Below are 20902 nucleotides of genomic sequence, written 5' to 3'. Positions count from 1 at the left end.
GGTCGTTCCCATAATTTATTGGTATTTTCCGATTGGATATCAGTACAATTGGACCAAAACATTCTGGGAAAAGACCAAAAAATCGTGAGAACGCACCAAAAAAATATGAGAACCCACCAAAAATTTATGGGAACTAACCAATAAATGGTGGGAAACCCTGTATTATCTTTTACTTTGCGCCTGCACTTCGTATATAGCCCTTTGTATGGAAGGCCGACTCTCGACGACTCCAGACGACTTCAGACGACTCCTGACGCTTCCGGACGACTCCGACCGACGACTCCAGGCAACTCCGGACGACTCCAGACGACTTCGGACGACTCCTGACGCTTCCGGACGACTCCGACCGACGACTCCAGACGACTCCGGACGACTCCGGACGACTCCAGACGACTTCAGACGACTCCGGACGACTCCGGACGACTCCGGACGACTTCGGACGACTCCAGACGACTCCGGACGACTTTGGACGGCTCCAGACGACTCCGGACGACTCTAGACGACATCGGACGACTCCTGATGCTTCCGGACGACTCCAACCGACGACTCAAGACGACTCCGGACGACTCCGGACGATTCCAGACGACTCCAGACGACTCAGGACTACTCCGGACCACTCCAGACGACTTCGGACGACTCCGAACAACTCCGGATAATGCTGAGCGGATCTACCTTCCGAAGTCAGTTCCAAAACTGTCCGTGTCGGATCGGACTTCGGATTTTTGCCAACTACACTCAGCACAAAAGCACACATTTTTTTGTTTGAAATGTTTTATTATTACATTTATATTTTGTGTTTGTTACATTTCTTCACTTCTCCACTTCTCCAGTTGCTACTGCAACCATTGCGCTTCCGGTTCGTTTTGGTCCAAATTTCCGCTTACAATCTGCAAACGAATGTTGAAATTAAATTTATACCCTTCCTCAAAACACAAAGGCGCCCAAGCTCAAACATCAAACAAAATCCAAACGTATCGTGTAAATGCACTCCTACTCTCGCTTGCTGGTTTTCAACCACCTTCGTAAAATGTGATTGTAGTAAAAAGGAGTTTCGCTTCTACAATGTTTCTTTTTCTTTTTTTACTTACAGGTAAGCGACCTATAACTACACGTGCCAAGGATCTGTACCTGTTTCCTTTGGTTGAAGTCGTAACAGCAGACGCTTCCTCGTGTTGTGTGTGAGCCGTTCGGCCGGGGAAAGTGCATCGTAAAAGTTTGAAAAATTATCACCCAAACGTTTACGACCAACTGCGCCGTAAGAAATTAATCAACTTCTGTGGAAGCTGTTGTACAAATGCTTGTTCTAACACACCACACTAAGCGTGTTGCTGTGCCTGCACGATAAACACCTGAAACATACAGTTGCAGTGCCATCCGTAGCGATTGTATCGATGGCGCTTCAAAACATGCTTCAAGTTAATGTCGCGATAAAGTAAAGTTTCGAGTTTAATGCCCACTTTTCTGTTTGCCGCCCGTGGGTGCCTTTAAAACTTATTGCCCGTTGGTGCTGTCGTTAGAAGATCATAACTCGCATAACAAACGCATCATGTCCACGTTTTGACAGCTCGACGACGATTTCAGATCGTATCGTAACTTTTGTTCACACCCTTGTACCCGGTGCACGGTGGATTTCAAAAATGTTTCCATTTTTGGGGTTTGGGAGTCTATTATATCCCGCCGGGAGGGGAAGGTATTGACTGCTCTGTTCGTCAGTGCCATCAGATTGATGCCGAGAATGGACACTTGGAAGCGAAGACAAACATTCAAACTGACAGCTAAACCGTGTCGCTGTAGTTTGAAGGGCTTTTTCGGATGATTTTTGTAATATTTCACACGACTGTCAATCGGAACATATAAAGGGGGAGCGATGTAAATTGATGAACCCTTTTGCTTTGCGTTGGACGACTCCTTTCGAAAAAGTGAAACGATCCCGCATGACACGCTGGGGTCGTCCGTGTCGTTCTTCTAAAAATCCAAAGAAAGTACGGGAAACTTAACCCAGCAGTGCAGCTCCCGTATGCTCTTTCTTCTCCGGCTGCTATGTCCCGCTAATCGTCGGCATCTGCACTGGAAGACACAGCAGCGCAGCATATGCACCATACATAGACCGGCGTTCCATACACGTATGCGCACCGACCGCGTGCCGTCGTTGGCGGGCTTGGGTGCTATTTTTGGAGTGGAAAAGAAAACATAACTGGTTCGTGGTGGTGTCGGACGGGCCCTCGGCTCGCTTAGAAATATGAGCAATTGACTTCGTGCGGGAGGGGACGCCTTGAAAGCAAAGGCAGCGAAAACAAGAAGCGCCCGGTTGCTGCATGCGGTTTAAATATTGCCTTTTCCTCCGCACTGCTTGTCCACACTTACATCGCAACCGGACAGACAGGAAACGGTCCAAACGGTGCCGCTTTTTCCCTCCGAGGAACGACGGGGTTTGCGCACGACGGCGATGTAAGAATTCAACAAAACACTGCTGCAACGCGGTGCGTCTGTAAAATGTCTTGCACTGTCTCGGTACGCGGGGCAGATTTCAGTTCCAAACCATTTTTGGCTGCTGCTGCTGCTGCTGCAGTCGTCGTTGCGGACTGTTTGTGTTCGCTTTGAGGTGGTTTTGTGATGAAATTGTTATAACGCGTTTAGTCTTTTTTCTCTGTCTTCCTATTAGCCCCTTCGGCGAGCTGAGCAACACTGACAGGAAGGGCAAAGTTTCATGCCGTAATTAAGTAGCAAATGTTTCGGTTTCGAATTTTGCCGATTCTGAGTATTGTGTGTGTGTGTGTGTGTGTGTGGCGGGATGAACCAAAAAAAAAAAAACAGGAAGATTTTCAATAAAATGTTCTACAAGCGCCCTACTAACATATTCCCGGCCCGGCCTGATGAGACCCTCCTCTGCTTGGAGAATGGAAAAGTTTAGGCAGCAGCAGTGTGTGCAGGCAGGCATTTTCATTCCGTTCCGGGCCATGTTTAGTGTTTTTCGCGGGAATTGTATCCGCGTATCGTGTGGAAAAGTTTATAATTTGTGTTTTAATTACGGCCTCCAACTCAGAAAACGGAGAACAAACTGGCTTGCCGGTTCCAATTTGGATGGTAATGTGTTTGCCTCCGGGGGGGGGCAGCAATATGAAAATGTTGTTTTGAACCAAAAAATGGGACACGGTGGATATTAACATATGATTGTTTAGCTTTTTTTTTATTAAAAAACGGATTTTGAACTTGAATTGAATAAGCTAAATTTGTAACATTATTTAATTGTTATTTTGCTTTAATTATTTTAATATTACCTTACTACAAAACTGTCCGAATTACGAAACATTGCTGAAAATCCTTTAATTAAACTACTCCACTTTGCCACTCAATACCGATTGAACTCTTCCCCTTTTCGTGCTGCCCTTCCCCCTATCGCCAGGGTAATCGATTTGTGTGTGTGTTTCCTGTTCCCACGCTGTTCGGTTAACAATCGGGCGACAATCCTTACAGCCCCTGGTCTCCCGGTTTACAGCTGTTGCACTCCCTAACCCTAACCTCTTCGTGCTCGCGAACGATCCAACGAATTTTTATTTCTCACCCATTCATGCACTGCAGCCATGTTCTCAAAACGTGTCCGACATGAAACTAGTGGGGAAAACTAGCCCTACTGCTGTCTGCTGCCCTCTTAAAATGCATCCACGATTTAACCGTTTGACCATTTCGCCCTCGCCCACGCGGGTTCGTTGTTTGCTGCACCGTCCGTACCCGTGTCTCGAACCCGGCGCTGATGGGTGGTGTGCAAAATTAAAAGCTTTTCCCACCCTTTCTTGCTCGCTCGCACTCAAATGGAATGCGATCAGATACACACGTGTGTGTGTGTGTGTGTGTGTGTGTGTGTGTGTGGGCAGCTGCCGCTGGCACAGGAGGAAAACCTGCAACCAGAAGGATTAATTTTTAATAAACGAAAACGTTCAACTGCACCTGTTTAGCTCGAGGCCGTCGTCGCCGCTCTGCCTTTTGCTGAAGTTAGGCAGCTGGTCCGAATGGATCTATGGAACCGTAGCGTCCAAATCCTCACATCCTGAAGAGTTTTGTTTGCTTTTCCTGCGCCACTCTCTGTCTGCTTTACGTGTCCAATCCCCCAAAAAGGGCTTCCCGCGTTTACGATAAGCCTTTTTGGAATAGCTCTGGAGCGCTGGCGCAAATATGTGCTCTTGGAGAGCTGAAACACAACCCGAAATGTGTGGGATATGTGGGTTGCTTGCTCTACTGCCCTTTGTTTTATAGTTTCTACCATGCTTGAAGGATGGCTGCAGCACAAAAAAAATGGGGAAGTGAACCAGCAAATTGGCCTGACCCCTCTCGGAAGGGAGTTGTCGACAGACGACCAACCCCCTCTCGATAACTGTTTGGGTTTTGTGTCTGTATGTACCGTTCAAAAAAAAAAGAGGGTGTAGATGGCTAACCGTTGATAGATTTCACACCGGGGTTTTTGCCATTCTCACGAGAAACTCTTCACACCATCTCTCTCTCCCTGTTTCGGTCATCGAATGAAAAGTTGTGCCTGTCCAGGCAGCAATAAAATTAAAACAAACAGAAAGATTAATTAAAGCAATCGGTTTAATTTCTGGTGCGCGCCTCTCGAAAGGAAGAACAAAAACCCCGAGCAGTGACGGGAGTGTAATAATCATTTGATAATTTTCTTGCACGAACCATCTTGCCACCCGTTTTTGTTGTTTGTTTTTGGTTTTGGCGCCACCACCACCACCAGAAAAAAAGGAAAACCGGAAATGGGGTTCGTCGTTTAGCGTGTTCCCGCTATCGATGGAAACTGGTGTAATTTTTGCTTTCTGGAGCAATATTTGCCCACCGTTCCTTCTTGTACAACAGACTCTTGGCACAATAAATCAAAACCCCCTCTTCTTAAGTGGCTCATTATTTTTTTGAGCTTTTCTTTTGTGTTGCTCTTTTTCTGACGCTTTTCGATTGCTTCGCACGGCACGGACTCCCCACTGCTTTCCTACGGGATCGATTATCTCGGCGTTAGAATCGGGCCACCATTCATAACACTCGCTGACAGCACAGTGTCAACAATTATTTGCGTTCGCCATTGAAAAGTGGAGCCACACGGTGGACGGAGGGAAACCTGGAACGAAAAATAAGCTTCCACCACGAGTGACATACACTCTAGTTCAGTTCCACCCCAACGGGCACCGAACACACCACTCTCTCACTGTGTTTTAATTCGTGATAGACCATCCACACCCGACCCGGCACCGACCACCATGGCGCGATGTACTCGTGATCGAGTTCCAATATCACAGCGGGAACGTGATTAGCACGCGCTCGGCTCGCCGGGACATCTCGTGCCGTAAACAGACACACACAGTGTATTAACATAAGTGGGTGGCCCACGGACGGTTTTAATGCGCCTGCTGAAGCTATCTTTCCCCCCGCTGGTCTGCTGTGTTGTGGCTACAGTCTGTGCCGGTCCCGTTTATGGCAGAAATCGTGAGCCCCAAAAGAGCCTGGGTTCGCTAATTTAATGACCCAAAAATTTGATCAATCGCGATTGCGCTCGCCGGCGCTCCATACGGTGGTGGAGCTTCACAATCATAATAAATTAGGTTGAGCCGTTTTTTTTGGGGTTTTGTTCAGGCCAAGATAAACGGCGCTGAAGCGCGTCAATCAAGCTGTGCGAGTTTTATTATTGGGCGCGCGTGTGTGAGATCGAGATTTGCGTATCGTGCTCTAATTTAGAGCGCGCTTATCTTGTGATTGTGGGACCTAAGTAGCGAAAGCTGTATCGAAACTGGGTTATGCGTGTTTGGCAAGAATGTTTCCTTCTCCTATCTGATTTCATGAATTCCAAATTTTAACGGCTAAAATCGATAGCTTATCTCTCCCGCAATCCAATCATTTCAATCTTTTGCTTGCTTGATCACACTTCCCGAGGTGTGTTTAAAATGTATCGCAAAATTCTCGTTAGCCTTTTTTTACGAAAACTTCTTTCCATCCATCCATCCGGTCGGGGATGTTTTGTGGGCGCTCCGCTGATTGACAGGTTCGTTAATCTTGGTAATTGCAAACTATTTACTGGACGTCAACCGAAAACCCCATCCCCGCCCGCACGCTTCTTGGCCGGTTTCTTTGCCCCTATCAACCCGAACCTGCTGCTGCTGCTGAGTCTGACGGGTATGATTGACTTTATTTTATTTTTATAAATCCCGCTCGCGCCCGCCCCGGTTTGCCATTTAATCTGTCGCCCTTGCGAACGAATCGCGAAGCGATAGAAGTGGAAAAAAACATTTTATGAACTCTCCTCTCAACAATGTTCATCATCAGCACCTCCCGGTTTATTCGCTCGTGTTGAATGAGGGTGGCACTCTTTTTTTCTTCCCCAATTTGATTTTGACCATTTGGCACTTTTTAACAGTGACCAGTGTGCTAATTTGCAATTAGCCATTGTGTGCTGTCGAATCACTGCAGTCCGGTGAATGGTAGTGCACCCCTCGGGTCGGGATTCAATCAGCTGGTATGCTGCCGTTCCTTCCGATTGTGCAGCGTTAAACAAAAATCAACTTCCCGGCCCGGCACGGAAGGAAGGCTAACTAACCGAAAACGACCAATTTCGAGGAGCCATTATTTAGCTGATAATTTTGTAGTTTGCTCTTCAATTAATAATTCTCGAACCAAACTCATGGGGCTAAAAGTGGTGGTGGTGGACGGTTTAAGTTTTTCCCTCCCTTCGCTTTCTTTAAAAGCATTTTTCGCGAAAAAGAACGCGAGAGGAGTTGTTTGTTGTCGGTGGTGGTAGTGTGGTATGGGGATGATTGTCGTGGCAGTTCCGGATGAATGGAATGGAATGGGTGGTGAAACTTTTGTGCACGCTCCCTCTCGTTGGCGTGAATTGGGAGGAAAAGAAAAGAACAAAAAAAAATGCAGGAAAATCTCGGACACTGAACGGGAAAAGCATCACGGAAGTACTTTTTTCCCCCATCACATCGTCTCGAGCGATGGAGCACAAGTTTGGCACAAGTTTTTTTTATTTTATTTTCGCTCAGCTGGAGCTTTTTCGTCTGTTGCTTTCTTTCCAAGTTTTCCTTGTTTTGTTTTGTTTCAGCACTATTCTCAACCATTGAAACAAACGACAGTGGGGACGATCATTTGGAGCAATGCTAGAAGTATTGCAAGAAACGGCCAACCGAAGTTGAGCAAACTCCTCCCGAATCACGGGAATGATAGTGACAGACGAAGGGACAAACTCAACAAACACACACACACTGAAAAAAACAAGACACAGGCGATGATTTTGGGGAAGAAAGAAAGAATGATTGAGGAAATTGAAGCAAAACTTTATTATGGTCATCCTACTGAAAGGAAGGACCGAACCGGCCCTGCTTATATCCTTTCCTAATTTGGGGGTTTTCATTTCTGCTCGTCATCAGCCGGAAGTTCCCTGGATTTTTCATGCTCATGCTCTCTGGGACTTTGTACACTATGTGCGCATTGTGTTTATGGAGCAAACATTTGCGATATGGCTTTAATTCAACGCCAACTCCATGTATCCATGGGCTGAAAGTTTCAACGATTAAAGGGAAACAATACAAGCGAAAACAGCTACGACTGCCTTTGGAGCGTACAGTGTTATTAGAGCAGAACGAACTCTTAAAAACAAACAGGACGACCAGGAACAACGATTGCGCGAGGAAAAGTCCGTGCAACTCTTCCGTCCATCGCAGCTAGACGAAATGGATCTATAAAAGGAGCCAAGCAATGGAAAAGAGAGCCTTTTTTTTAACCGATCACTAGCAAAGCAATGAAGGAACCACTCCACACTACATCCACTGTACCATCGAAAAGCCGTCTGGACAATATTTGAAGTGACAGACTCTAGTTTGCACTTGCCAGACAACGTTCCGTCCCTCCGTTTCAGTGATTGCTCCTGCTGCAATCGTGCGGGGGATTGTAGAAATTGTGGTTGCAAGTTTTCTCCTTCAACTTCACCAAACCCGCTTAAGTGTTTCGATTTCCGAACCGAATTCTGAAAAGTGCCGACTCAGTGACAATCTGATCGAGAACCGGTCACATGGCCGGTTTGGGAAGGGTTAATGGTCCTTCGGTCCTGACGAAGGAAATAGGGGTATGGTCAGCAGTGGAGCTGCTGGTATCAAGAGGGTATGGGGATGGGTATCAAGAGGCATTTATGTGGGTACTTGAATCATTCGGATGACTTTTCACTCCGAAGCGCCCTCCGTACATGGGTGTAGACCGGTGTGGTCAATGTGCTGACGGGCTCTTCCGAGTACTTTGGATATCATTGACGCTGCATTGACTATTCACTTTGAAGTGTTACTTTGCGGATGCAATAAAGCTCCTGTTGCAAAGCTTGAGGACAAATAGTTGAGAATTAATCGAATGGCATCGTATCGAATGGGATGTCTGGAGCTGCTGGAGGACTTAAGATCTTTAATTTGCTCCAGAAATAGGTTGCTCTTGCCAAGAATCTATTGAAGATGTAGTGTAATAAAAATATCAATTTACTCCTCCAAGAAGTCCTCCTCAAAGAAGCAGGATTATGGTTTCAATGACTTCTGACCCCGACCAGTGTCGTCTCCCGACCACAATAACAACCCCCAAGTTTTTATTGTTTCTCTACTCACTAAAACACCCTACCTCAATTCCACAATCACGCATCAAAATGGATGCGTTTCCCAGTGCGAGTTGACAGTTTTATTCGGGATATTTCTTATTTATGCACATTCTATCACCCCATTAATGAAGAGAAATGGCTCGAACGGTCAAACCATCTACCGGGAGGTCCCGTTGTCTATGCAGGAAGAAATCGTTTTGTTCCAATCCGGCCGAGTGGAAAAGCGCTCTTGGTATCATCGTCGGTTGCTAGTGACCGCCGCCACCCAAATGTGTAAATGCTTCTCCTGCACTTGGATTTTGCCACAGCAAATGAATGGAATGGCTTCCCGGCACTCGCAATTCACCGCAGCGCCTCCGACCAGGACGTGACGACATCGTAAAATAAAGCTTTGTGTTGCAACGTAGGACAAAAAATCACAACTGTATCACAAATAACGTCCCTAGGTTGCAGAAGGACGACGATTTAGCGCATGATGCTCCAGAAACAATCTGGCGTGTCTCTCCCTCTGTCGTCATGCCGAGGAAGTGAACCTTCCCAGAAGTCCCTTTAGCATTCAGTGGCAATTCCGTCGCCAGCGCAGCGCGTACGCATTACATCTCGACCCCGAGTGCAATAATTCTTCATGTATCGTGATTTTCCATTTCAATTACACGATTCGTCTGCTCTGCTGCGAAGAAGTATCTGACATTTCTCGATGTATCTCCACGGAAGGGAGGCAACCACAAAGTGAATAGAGATGGTGGCCACCCACTCTCTCTCTCAGGCCCTGGAATGTGGCGTTCCAGGAGCGTGAGCAGTACGACACAGACCGAGGCCTGGACGAGGACGAGATTCAGACGATGTTTGATGTTTGGCTTTTCGGACATATTCTGATGCGGGGGAAGATGTGGATTTTTATTTACTTTTTCGCAGAACGAATGTCCTCCACAAAAGCGGCTCATCCGACTTTACCTTCAAGTGAATGGGGTGCGTCCCACACAAGCGCAAACAGCGAATGACTTGGACACGTGTGCGCGGGTTTGGTTGTTATCCTACTGTGGAGGGTAAAAGGATTTCCAGCTTCTGTACAATCTACGGCATTACTGGTTTGTTTGTCTTTTATTGTACACCCAGGAATAGCAGGAACTAACTTTTATTGCTGGACCTGGAGGCGGGATCTCTGGGCTGTAACAAAAATGTATCTCCATTAGCAGATTCCTCGTGCCCAGGGCACGAACACATCAAACAAATGAAGATGATGTTGTCGATAAGTCGCAAAAAGCTACGCGCTAGGGCGGATGCCGTGCTTAATTTTGGGAACAGACAACTAATGAAGAATCACGTATTGTGGGGAAGATAGATACCGTTGAGCGGAGGGAGATTGGGAGCTGTCGTTTGTCTGATTGTTAATTAGTATCTTCCGGAGAAAAACAGTGTATGTTTTTAGCTCAATTGCTTGAACCAATAAGATGTCGACGTATTTCTGCACACCTTTGCATCCTTCCTGTGTGTTGTTTGAATAGACTTCCTGGAATGGCATGGTGGATAAAATACTTCCTTCTCCGACTACTGCAGCTATTCCAATTCCACTGTACGGCGGCGTGGGCATTAAGTTGACAACGATGTCTCGGTGAGCTGAGTTTTAGATTGCTTTGCGCTCCATTCCAGGGCACATTCGAGGTCCTTCCAAGCGCGTGTGCACAACGCTGTCTGCTAAATGTGTCGGTAAACAACTAGCACACATTCTCACACGTATACAGACACACACCCATGTGGGTAAAAGTTTTCCCGCTCCATGATCGCTCTTTTCTCCGCCATTCCATTTTTCCATATTAGAAGCATGGGAATTTTGTTGCAATAAAGGCAAACGGCAATGTCGGTAATGTTGGACCGCCAAAACAAAGCGAAGCGAAAGAACTTACCGAAAGAAAAACAACGTGACGGTGGAAAAGTTGTACCGTGTTTCCTCGCCATTTCCACGGGCAGGCAGCGGACAAGGCAACGGAATATACGCGGAGGCCGCTAGTTGTTTCGGCGTTATGATGGTTCGGAGCGTTTGTTTACCATGTCGGTTGTCCCTTCTCGCCGTGAATGGGAGGAAAATGAGAAATTGATTGCAAATTCCTGCACGATTGGAGTCGCTCGGGCGGGTCGGCTTTGCCGCGTTGTATGTTGATTTCGTGTGCTTGCGTGGGAGCGAAGCAAAGGAAGCGAAAACAAAACAAAGATTGACGGGAGCTTGATTGGTTCTAACGTCAGGTGGAGATGTGTAAGCATGAATGGAGTAGCGATTTAATTTGGACAGAATTGTAAATGAAGCACACGAGCACGAGCAGAGTTTGTTGATGTGCGGTTGTGCAGGGAAATGGATCGATCGACATGACTACACCAATGGAAACTGTCTTGTTACAATATGTATGTTGCATCAGTTTTACAAAGAATTGAACTTACAAGCGATAAAAGTTGACTTCAACCTGTCACTGTAAAAGTTTTCCAGTGCATTAACCTACTCAAATCATATAAATGGGTGCTAAACTTTCCCCCGTTTTACCCAAGCGGCGGACGGAAATGAAAAGAAACCATAACTCATAACCCTGCTGCTACTGAGCGCAAGGGCGTGCCAGGATGACCACCGGTCCTTTGTGTTGCCGGGGCTAGCAAATTCGATTCTAATCAGTGCTTACGGCAGCACAAAGTCGTCGTCCAGCGCTTTTCTTCGCCAGACGCGCGCGCCAGACGCACAGGGCGTAACTAAGTTTTGCGGTTAGTTCGAAATAACCACAGAAATCGTTTTTCCCTTGGCAGTTAGTTTTCCCCTGCCATCACCACCACTAAACGGATGAATGTATGTATGTGTGCATTATTCTGCACACATCGCGCCTGTTCCTGCTACACCCTCCCAAATCATTACATTTCATAGCACCAGAAGCACAAGGGAGAATAGCCCCAGCAGCAAATGGTTTATGCATGACTTTTACGTCGAAAAGAACAGAAAAATAAAAGCCCGGATCCTTTCCGCGTTCTGGATGGGAGAAAATTGTGCTTCCTTTCACTTCACTTCCGGGTCAACCGTATCCCACCACTACGCCTCACATACGTTACTGTGCGCCTCGTGGCTGGGTAGATGGCGACACATTGTGATACAGACTATTGCTGCTGCTGCTGCTGCAACGGAATCTATTTCTTTTAACTCACCCTAGCCCCTGGGACAGTCATAGGTTCTGGATTTTAGGCGTATCGCGCGTGCCGGAAGCATAAACACCCATCCACGGCTTCGAGAGGGGCGTCGAACGTCGAAGAGATGTCCTTTCCTCCGTTCAGAATGAAAAAGGAACATCGGAAAAGTATCTCCCGGCGGCGGCGGCGCCACTGTTCTGCCGGCGGCGGAAACCCAACACCAGCACGAAAGCAGAATGCCACACAACATCGTAGAGAGCCCTTTCAAGAGAGAGAGAGAGTGGGGAAAGACGGCTAGTAGGAATAAGAATTCATTAAAGTACCATCGTTGAGGGCCTATAGAAAGTAAATAAAAATCAATTGCAACGAAATGGCGCCCCAACGCGACAGCCGGCAATAATAGTAGAAGGGAGAATGTAACAACAGGCACAGTTTTTCTACGAGGGGTCGTCTCTGGACCACCTTATCTCTTGCATGTATCGGATTTTTGTGTGATTTGTTATCAATATTTTGCTTCTCCTCCACGAAACAGGGAGAGAGAGTGTGTGAGACTTCAATCGAGGTGCGTAAGCGTAGAAGCGGCGTAGAGAAAACGGCCGCGTTTGATGTTTCCGTTTCGGTGGCGACTGCCCGGAGCGAAACTCCAATTATTGAAAACAACCAATCGAGAGTGAAATGGTTCGGAACCATTGCTGTGAGGCATCTATTCTAGCTGTTGGGGGCATGAAACGACTGTGAAGGTGTGCAGATAACCATTTCAATGTGCCGCTCTTCACTTCGAACCCCAAAAAAACCCTCTCCGCGTTGGGCCATCCGAGGCAAAAAACGCCTGGAGCTAGATTCGTGCGACATGAATTTGTAATCAAACATTCACAGCGAGCAGCAGCAGCAGTCAGCGCGTAGATCGGTATCGGCATGCAACCACGCATTGTCGGTGCGGCGCAAGACTACACAGGAGGAGTGCGTTACGTTTTACGAAATTTTCTATCAATGTAGACTGTCAATCACACGCTCGCTCTTGGTCGGCAAGAGTGTGACTCCTCTCCCATCGCGATGACCACTGTCGCGATGTCAGTGACGATTTGTTGTATCACAGGAGGCTCCCCCAGAAACGGCCGGGTATGTGTCAGCGGCGGACTTGCCTTGACACGAATGGTGCTGAAAATTAGTCACTCCAGCTACAAAAAGCAACCACTAGGCGAAGCAGAGGCATCAGAAGGTTTTCTCTGTTCAATTGAGCTAAATTAAAAATTTAAATCGTAAATCTGGAAAGCCCTTATACTTCAGCGCCCCATCGTTTGTTTGCATCGTTTAACGCTAATGAACAGACATTTTTATTATGTTGTCGGCATCGCGCGACGTACTATTCTCTGTCCACATTGTGTCCAGGCCCAGACTCTGTCGTTGTCCCTCCTTCCAACACTAAATCGAACTGCATACGACGGTGTCTCCTCGCACGCTGGAAGCCACTGCGGGTACTTCCATTTTAAAGTCAAAAGTACACGTGCCATGGACAGACCACACTGCTGTTGGCTTTAAATCGGACGGATAATTTATCTTAATTGACAGATTGGAAGCGATTTACGAACAACAACAGGCACAGGGCGAGGTGGAGCTACACTCTCCGCCAGCCTTTTTCGCCAGCGTTTGATGTTTTTTTGGAAGTGATTTTCCATTGTCCTTCAGTGCTGCGCTGTTGTGTCGTCCGTCCATCTCCTGCTCCGTGCATGTTGTGTGTGCCCAACAACGCATCACCATGGTTAACGATGAATAATGACGTTGAAGAGAGCTCCCCGAGCTGTATGTTCTGGCTGGCTACCCAGAATAGAAGACTGTGACAGACCGACAAACGATCACAAAACGCGCACCGCAACTCTTTTTGCACAGGACACAGGACACCACCACGGCTTATTAATTACCGACCGGAGGCAATATGAATTGCTATTTGGTTGCCTGCTCCCATGAAGCAGCCAGCCTGCTACACGTTTGGGGAGACACTTTGAGTGCACAAAATTGGCATTGAAAATCACCATCCAGAGAAGTCCAGCGGAGGGACTGCAGAGCAGCGTACAGACTCTACCTAGCACTCTGCTTAGCTTACCCAAACGAATGCGGACGCGAATGTTGTGCATCTTCAATAATATGCTAGCCCTTTCAAATGCAATTCCAATTGGACTAGAATGCACCAAACGTGCGGGCCCGCACACGAATCACGCTTTCGTCTTCTGGTTTGTGTTTCTCCCAGCCGAGCGCGCGGCCCGAGCTGCTCAGAAATGTAATCTGATTTTCCGCTCCGATGCCATTTGAAGACATTAATTTAATTGAGAATGCAGAGTGCGCCGAACACTCGGAGGAGTGTGGACTGTTGTGTGAATGTTTCGGGCCAAAAAAACACCGGATAGTAGTAGTAGGGAGCGCTTAGCCTAGGGACAGCACTCTCGGTGTACACCCTTCAAGTTGATGGGGGTTTGGGTTACTTAAATAACAAGGGCCAATTATGGATGCGGCTCAAGATGTTTGATAGTTTCTGGTGCGTCCGAAGTAATCTTCCCACCGCACAGGGGTGCGCAATGGAGTGGAGTGGCGGTGGTGTTGATATTTTAAACGCAGTACTCGGACAGAGAGGCCGGAGTGTAGCATTGTGCACACACAGCAACGGTTCGGGTGCAACGCTTAAAGTAGGTTAATTCGTCATGCTTATGGGGCCGTGGGTGGGTGGTACAACACTGTGCGGCGTTCCGATTGCCGATGCCTAGAATGCGCAACTGCGCGCCCACACACTGCAGTTATGGGCAGCATTAATGAGAACGATTAGCTTAAGTATTATGGGCTCGTTCATGGGTTTTTAATCTGCTCGCCGGCAGTTCCGGCAGCGGGGCATAATCATGCTGCGACAGTGACGCAATCGTTCTCTTTGTTGGGTTGTTTGTTTTTTGCTGTTGTTTCTTGTTTATTAACTGTCGACGATGATTATTGTTTGTCTATCGAGAAGTACATCATTGAAGTTAACGATCGTTATGGAATCAAAATCAATAAAGTTCATTTAAAACTAGTGGAGTTTTTGCAGTGTTTTTGTAATGCATTAACACTGTTAGTCGTTGTACCTAAAGGTTTTTAAAGGTTCAACTAACTTTCTCGTACATTAGCTTTCAGCTTTCAGCCTAGAGATGTACTCTGTGGTCCTGTTGTCGAACCTGGTGGTTATATCCTGTTGAAATAGCTTGTTGCATCGGCACGATTATCCACTGCTTCCGAAGTAACTTCCTCAAAAAGCCTAACCCTCTTCACCTAATCCTGTCCATGTCGGAGCTTGAGCTGAGCATGGCAGAAGTTTTAACTGGGCTTATAAACCCACTCCGCCTGCATCCTGACAGGGTTTGGGGCCTGACAACCCATCAAACAACAACCCCCTGAAGTGAAGTGCGCCGGGTGAGTGCCGGGTGAAATGTAATTTTGGTTGTTATTTGTGAAATTTTAATCACTACAACCGCACACACACACACACACACACACACACACACACACACACACACACACACACACACACACACACACACACACACACACACACACACACACACACACACACACACACACACACACACACACACACACACACACACACACACACACACACCACATCCAATACTGGTGGTATTCTAGGACTCTCGTGGGACACACATGCACATGCCGCGGGTGAAAAGTAATTCCCAAAACTAATTCCCGTACACTGGATGGGAGCAAAACTTGTGTTGTGTATGCGTGTTTGTGCAACAGGCAACACTCGAATGCAAATGTGAATTATCCCTCCGTGCTATCGTGGGATGGTTGTGTTGGATGGTCCTTCAAATTAGATGGCATTAGACAGGCACAGGCCTCAAACGAGGTAGGACACGAAGGAGGGAGGTTTTAGATTTATTGTGGAGTGTTTGATCTACATCGCACATAGACATAGTCACGACAAATGAACGCTGTTGTTATGCATTGTTTAATTAACACTGGTACTGCTGCCCGCTGCTGTTGGCGGTGGTGTGCGCGAAAAACATGTGTTCCTGAGAGCACTCACGATTAGAAGTAATAATGGAGTGGGCAGTGAGGGTGAAGGAAGCTTCATTAGTGAACTGTGACAAGCTACTTGCACCGACTCCATGTACATTACAGGGGTTTGCGAGACACTTTCGAATGCGCACATTATTATTCGCCACCTTCAAGATGTTTTTCAACAATTTCAGTGCTTACAGATGGTTTTCAGCACTCCACAAAGAACTGTCACACAACTCAATTCAGCTTAAGAAAAGCCCATGTTGAAAATCATGGGGAAGAACTGAAACATTATTGTGATGCAAATACAACAGTTTTTACAGCTGTTTAAAAACATCTCGCAATCAATAAACATTTTGTTGACATTGGAAATAGAGTCGAAAAACCCTGCATTCACGCGATTAATTTTACAGGATTTTCCAAGCCAAATTTTCAAACGTAAACCACGTGCAAGAAGTTATTCTACATTGTTTTTCACCACGTGCAAGAATTTATTCCACATCATGCTGATATTTCATTTGTATCATACAAATTTTTAATTTCTTCAGCATGATTTTCAACACTTCATGGGTCTATTTCCATCGATTTTTCACCAGGAGTTTGAAGCCGCATCTTATCAAGATGTGTTCAACATTCTCAAAAATATATTTCATACATGTTGTTGCATTCTTATTGCAAAAGTGTATCAATTGGAAATGGATGAAGGTTTAAGCTTAGGTTGATGTGCCGTGTAAATCGAAAGTTTGAGGTTGATGTGCGAAAATCTGATTGAAAAAATCATAATGCATGTAATATTAACTTTAAAAATGTTGTACAAATCTTGCTGAGATGTGGCTTTACATTCCCTGTGCAAAAACGATGGCAATAGATCGTCGAAGCGTTGAAAATCATGCTGAGGAAATCAAAAAGAACTTTGATGGAATTGAATAATCAGTCTAATGTGGATTAACACCTTGCATGCGGCGAATAACTATGTTTAAATTAAAAAGTGACTTGGAAAACCCTGTACATTTTCCCCGTGCGATGAAAAATCGAAAACATATGCTTTTCATTAGCGCCAATCACTTAGCACCCTTCGGAAGCAGCCCGGAGTATAAGCCGGAGCCGATGACAGGGCAACTATTAGCGATGATTCGACGGATGTTCGTTTAATAAACTTCACCCACGGTCAGTTAATACTGTGGTGCGAACGTCTTGCCCGGCCAGTGAAGAACAGACACAACCGGAAGCTGCCTACACAAACGCACTCACTAATCGAATAAACGCTTCTTCGAACTCGATTGATTGATTAACACCGTACGCGATCGTTGACAGCAATCATGATCTAGTCTCGTAATTTACTTTACCATTTTCTTTCTTCTCGGTACGTTTTACAGCGCTCGAGTTTACGGTGGAACCATCGGACGTGACCATCCCGGAAGGCAACTCGGTGATGCTGCAGTGTGCCGGCCGGGCCGACCGGAAAGTGCTGCAGGACGGCAAGGTAGCGCCGAACATTCGGTGGCGTGGCCCCGACGGCCAGGACATCGGCATCGTGGGCGACACGTTCCGGTCGCAGCTGACCAACGGCTCGCTGTACATCAGCTCGGTCGAGAGTAACCGCGGACTGACCGGCTTCTATCACTGTCTGCTCAGCGTGGACGGTATCGGCACGATCGTGAGCCGGTCGGCACGTGTGGCAATTGCAGGTAAGCATTGCACGTTTTCTTTCCACTCTAAAAGGCATGCACACTTAAACTTTCTTCATTTCCGTTTCCCCAGACCTGCCGGACATTAATCAGGAATCGCACGAAATCTACCTGTACGCTGGCCAGACGGCCTACTTCAAGTGTATGTCCAGCCTGCTGCCTTACAGCATCGAATCGCGCTACCACACGGAGTGGCTAAAGGACGATCTACCGCTCCGGATGGACCTGACGCGCATGCTCCTGCTGCCCTCCGGTGCGCTCGAGATTGATGAAGTTGTCCCAGCGGACCGTGGCACCTACCAGTGCAACGTAACGGCCGGCACCTTCTCACGCCTGAGCAGTAAATCGAACCTCAACATCAAATCGACCGCGGGCCAGCCGCAAAGCTTTGCCCCACCGGCGTTCGTGATCGTCCCGCAGCCCCAAACAGTGCGCGAGGGCGACACCGTCATACTGGACTGTGCGGCCAACGGCAACCCAAAGCCAACGATCCGCTGGCTCCGCAACGGGGAAGACATCGACATGAACGATCTCGACTCGCGGTTCCGCATCATGGGCACGGGCTCGCTGCAGATCAACTCGATCCAGGACACGGACGCCGGCGACTACCAGTGCCGGGCGAGCAATACGGAGGATTCGCTCGATGCGTCTGCGACGGTGCAGGTCCAGGTGCCGCCCAAGTTCATCCTCAGCCCGGACGATAAGGTGGCGTACGAAAAGGAGGAGCTCGAGCTGACCTGCTCCATCCACGGCAAGCCGACGCCCATCATACAGTGGCTGAAGAATGGGGACCTGATCACGCCGAGCGAGTACATGCAGATTGTTGGAGGGTAAGGGTGCTTTTTTGTGGATAGCAAACCAACAAATTAACCCAATTATTGTTTTTTTTTTTGTCTTTTCAGCCACAACCTAAAAATCTTTGGACTTATCGGTTCGGACGCGGGAATGTTTCAATGCATCGGGACGAATCCGGCTGGAAGTGTGCAGGCGGCAGCTCGGCTGGAAATAATCGAGCCAGGTAATTGATTGTTCTGACTGGGTAGTGTCTACCGGCACCAGCACAGGGGTGACGAGAACACAGTACCATTCTGACAAATCTGGGACTCTGTAGGTTGGGTGCGGAAGGGATTGTTTTTTTTTGTGTTCTGTAATTTAGCATTATCCGTCAGAGCTTGGATCGCACCTTTTTTTTTTTGAGAGCAAACGCGTTGTTTTCTCGATCGCAATTAGTGATGGGTTCAGTTGGCAAAACTCCGGAGTCGACTCCGATTCGACACTGATAAATTCGGAATCGACCACGGAAGATAGGTTCGTCCTGTATTATTCGGAGACGTTCGGAGTCGTTCGGAGTCACCCGGAATCATTCGGAGTCGTCAGGAGTCGCTCGGAGTCATTCGAAGTCGGAGTTGTCCGGAGTCGTCCAGTGTCGTCCGGAGTTGTCTGGAGCTCTCCGGAGTCGTCCGGAGTCGTTCGGAGTCGTTATTGGGAGTCGGTGTCATCCGGAGCCGCCCGGAGTCATTTGGGGTTGGAGTCGTCTGGAGTCGTCTGTAGTCGTCCAGAGTCTTCTGAAGTCGTTCAGAGTCGTCCTTCGAAACAAAGGCTTGTATACGAAGTGCACGAGTAAAGTGAATGACAAAAAACACAACGATATTAAATGTCTAATCACAAGCACATTAAACCACACGGCTGAACTCCAATCGACTCTAGACGACTCCGAATGACTTCGACTCCGATCGACTCCGGACGACTCCGACGACTACGACAACTCTTAACGACTCCGGACGACTCTGGGCGACTCCGGGCGACTCTAGACGACTCCGAACGACTCCGGGTGACTCCGACTACGGGCGAATCTGGTGGTTCCATTTTGTCGGAATCGGAGCACATCACTAATCGTAATCACATTTTCAATGCAATTCTTTTTGACGTATTTGTTTCTTTTCTTTTCTTCTGTTTTTTTTTCTTCCTTTTCTACTCCTTCGTTGTATGATTTACCGAAAACCCATCCAACAACACGGCTATCGATTTCGATTATCTTCCGTTCTGTGGGACGTTTTCTTTGGTTTCTGTTTTGCCCCGTTTGTGGTCTTCTGTTCGTCTTTCGAATGGGAATCGGTCTTTTTCGTTGGTCGCCCTCCCACAAAACAACAACGACCAACACCACCACCGACGACGACGACGATGACGACGGCCCCGGTACTCTTGTTGATTATGATTTATTACCGTTTTGCCCATTTGTGGATGACTTTGCATGCAAACGATTTTCTTCCCCGGTTCTTCGTGCATGATTGTGTTGATGGTACGGGACTGGCTTGCTCTCTAACGTTTCGTTGTTTGCTATCATTGCTGTCTTCATCCCCTAATCCCTCGCCCCATCCTCGGGTCTGCTCCATTCATGTCCTATCTGTCTTATTGATGCTTGTCTATGTGTGTGTGCGCGCTTCTGTATGTACCATTCAAACTCTTTCCCCCCCCCCCCCTGCTGCGCTGTTTGCAATTTATTTTCCGTTACGTGACTTGTTACCGATTTACCCCGTCACGTGTCTCCTTCGGGATGCTCGTTACGTTGACTTATACCGTGTGTATTGGTGTACGGCCCAACATTCGAACTGCACGTGATACAACTATCTCTGCTGCATGAATCCGCTGCTCGTCATTGATCCATGACCCGACTCACCCCTCACCTTTCCACCCCCCTCTGTGAACGATCGACACAACTCGACCGAAATAACTCCACTCCATGACAAACTCTCTTGTGTGTGTGTGTGTGTGTGTCTGGGACCGTTCTGGGAACAGGTCTGCCGAAACGGCACAAGGGCAAAAAGTTTCAGCAGACGCAATCGAAAACGAAATCGTACGAAAAGTCGCCGCTGCTGCTGCAGTCCGATCCGAAGCTGTCGAAATCGGTACTGGACAGCCTGGTGTCGCGCACCAAGGCACGCCCAAAGTACACGAACGATGACTATGCCGATCACGACCGCATGCTTGACAGTGACCATGACGGGGACGACGACGACGATGAAGACGATGAGGACGAGGACGAAGATGATGACGATGAGGAGGAGGGTAAAATCTACCCGCTGCGACCGAACGAGGACCCGAACAAGCTGTACCAAACGCTGACCGGGTCCCGGTCCCGGGAGGACGGCGGCGAGTTGGTTGGCCATTTCTCTAATCCCAAGTCTCCCCTTAACGCTGTCACGCGGAAATACTCGAAATCATCGTACGCAGACGGGAGTGGGAAGTTTGCGGCACCGCTGCCGGGGCCGCCGCGCACCCTCCAGGCCCAGATCGTGCAGTCGCGCTTCATTACGCTGAGCTGGCTGGAGCCGGCCAAAAACCCGGACGAGGTTATCTCCTACTCCGTTTACTACCGCATGCACACGAGCGATAGGTA

The 20902-nt window shown here is 47.7% G+C and overlaps 1 protein-coding gene across 2 annotated transcripts in view; it reads left to right on the top strand.

The window, feature by feature from the left end:
• The window catches only part of LOC120948774 (neogenin), a 125471-nt gene that overhangs the window by 100302 nt on the left and 4267 nt on the right, over window positions 1–20902 (top strand). Inside the window, exons 2-5 of one of the 2 annotated variants that reach the window (XM_040365478.2) lie at window positions 17194–17505; window positions 17579–18335; window positions 18408–18523; window positions 20302–20899. In XM_040365478.2, the coding sequence (XP_040221412.2) occupies window positions 17194–17505; window positions 17579–18335; window positions 18408–18523; window positions 20302–20899 (1783 nt within the window). The remainder of the gene's footprint in view (window positions 1–17193; window positions 17506–17578; window positions 18336–18407; window positions 18524–20301; window positions 20900–20902) is intronic. The other variant, XM_040365479.2, reaches the window with a different exon arrangement.

The sequence above is a fragment of the Anopheles coluzzii genome, chromosome 2 (genome assembly GCF_943734685.1).
Source record: "Anopheles coluzzii chromosome 2, AcolN3, whole genome shotgun sequence".
Taxonomy (NCBI): Eukaryota; Metazoa; Arthropoda; class Insecta; order Diptera; family Culicidae; genus Anopheles; species Anopheles coluzzii.
This window is presented reverse-complemented; position numbering and strand designations above follow the sequence as displayed.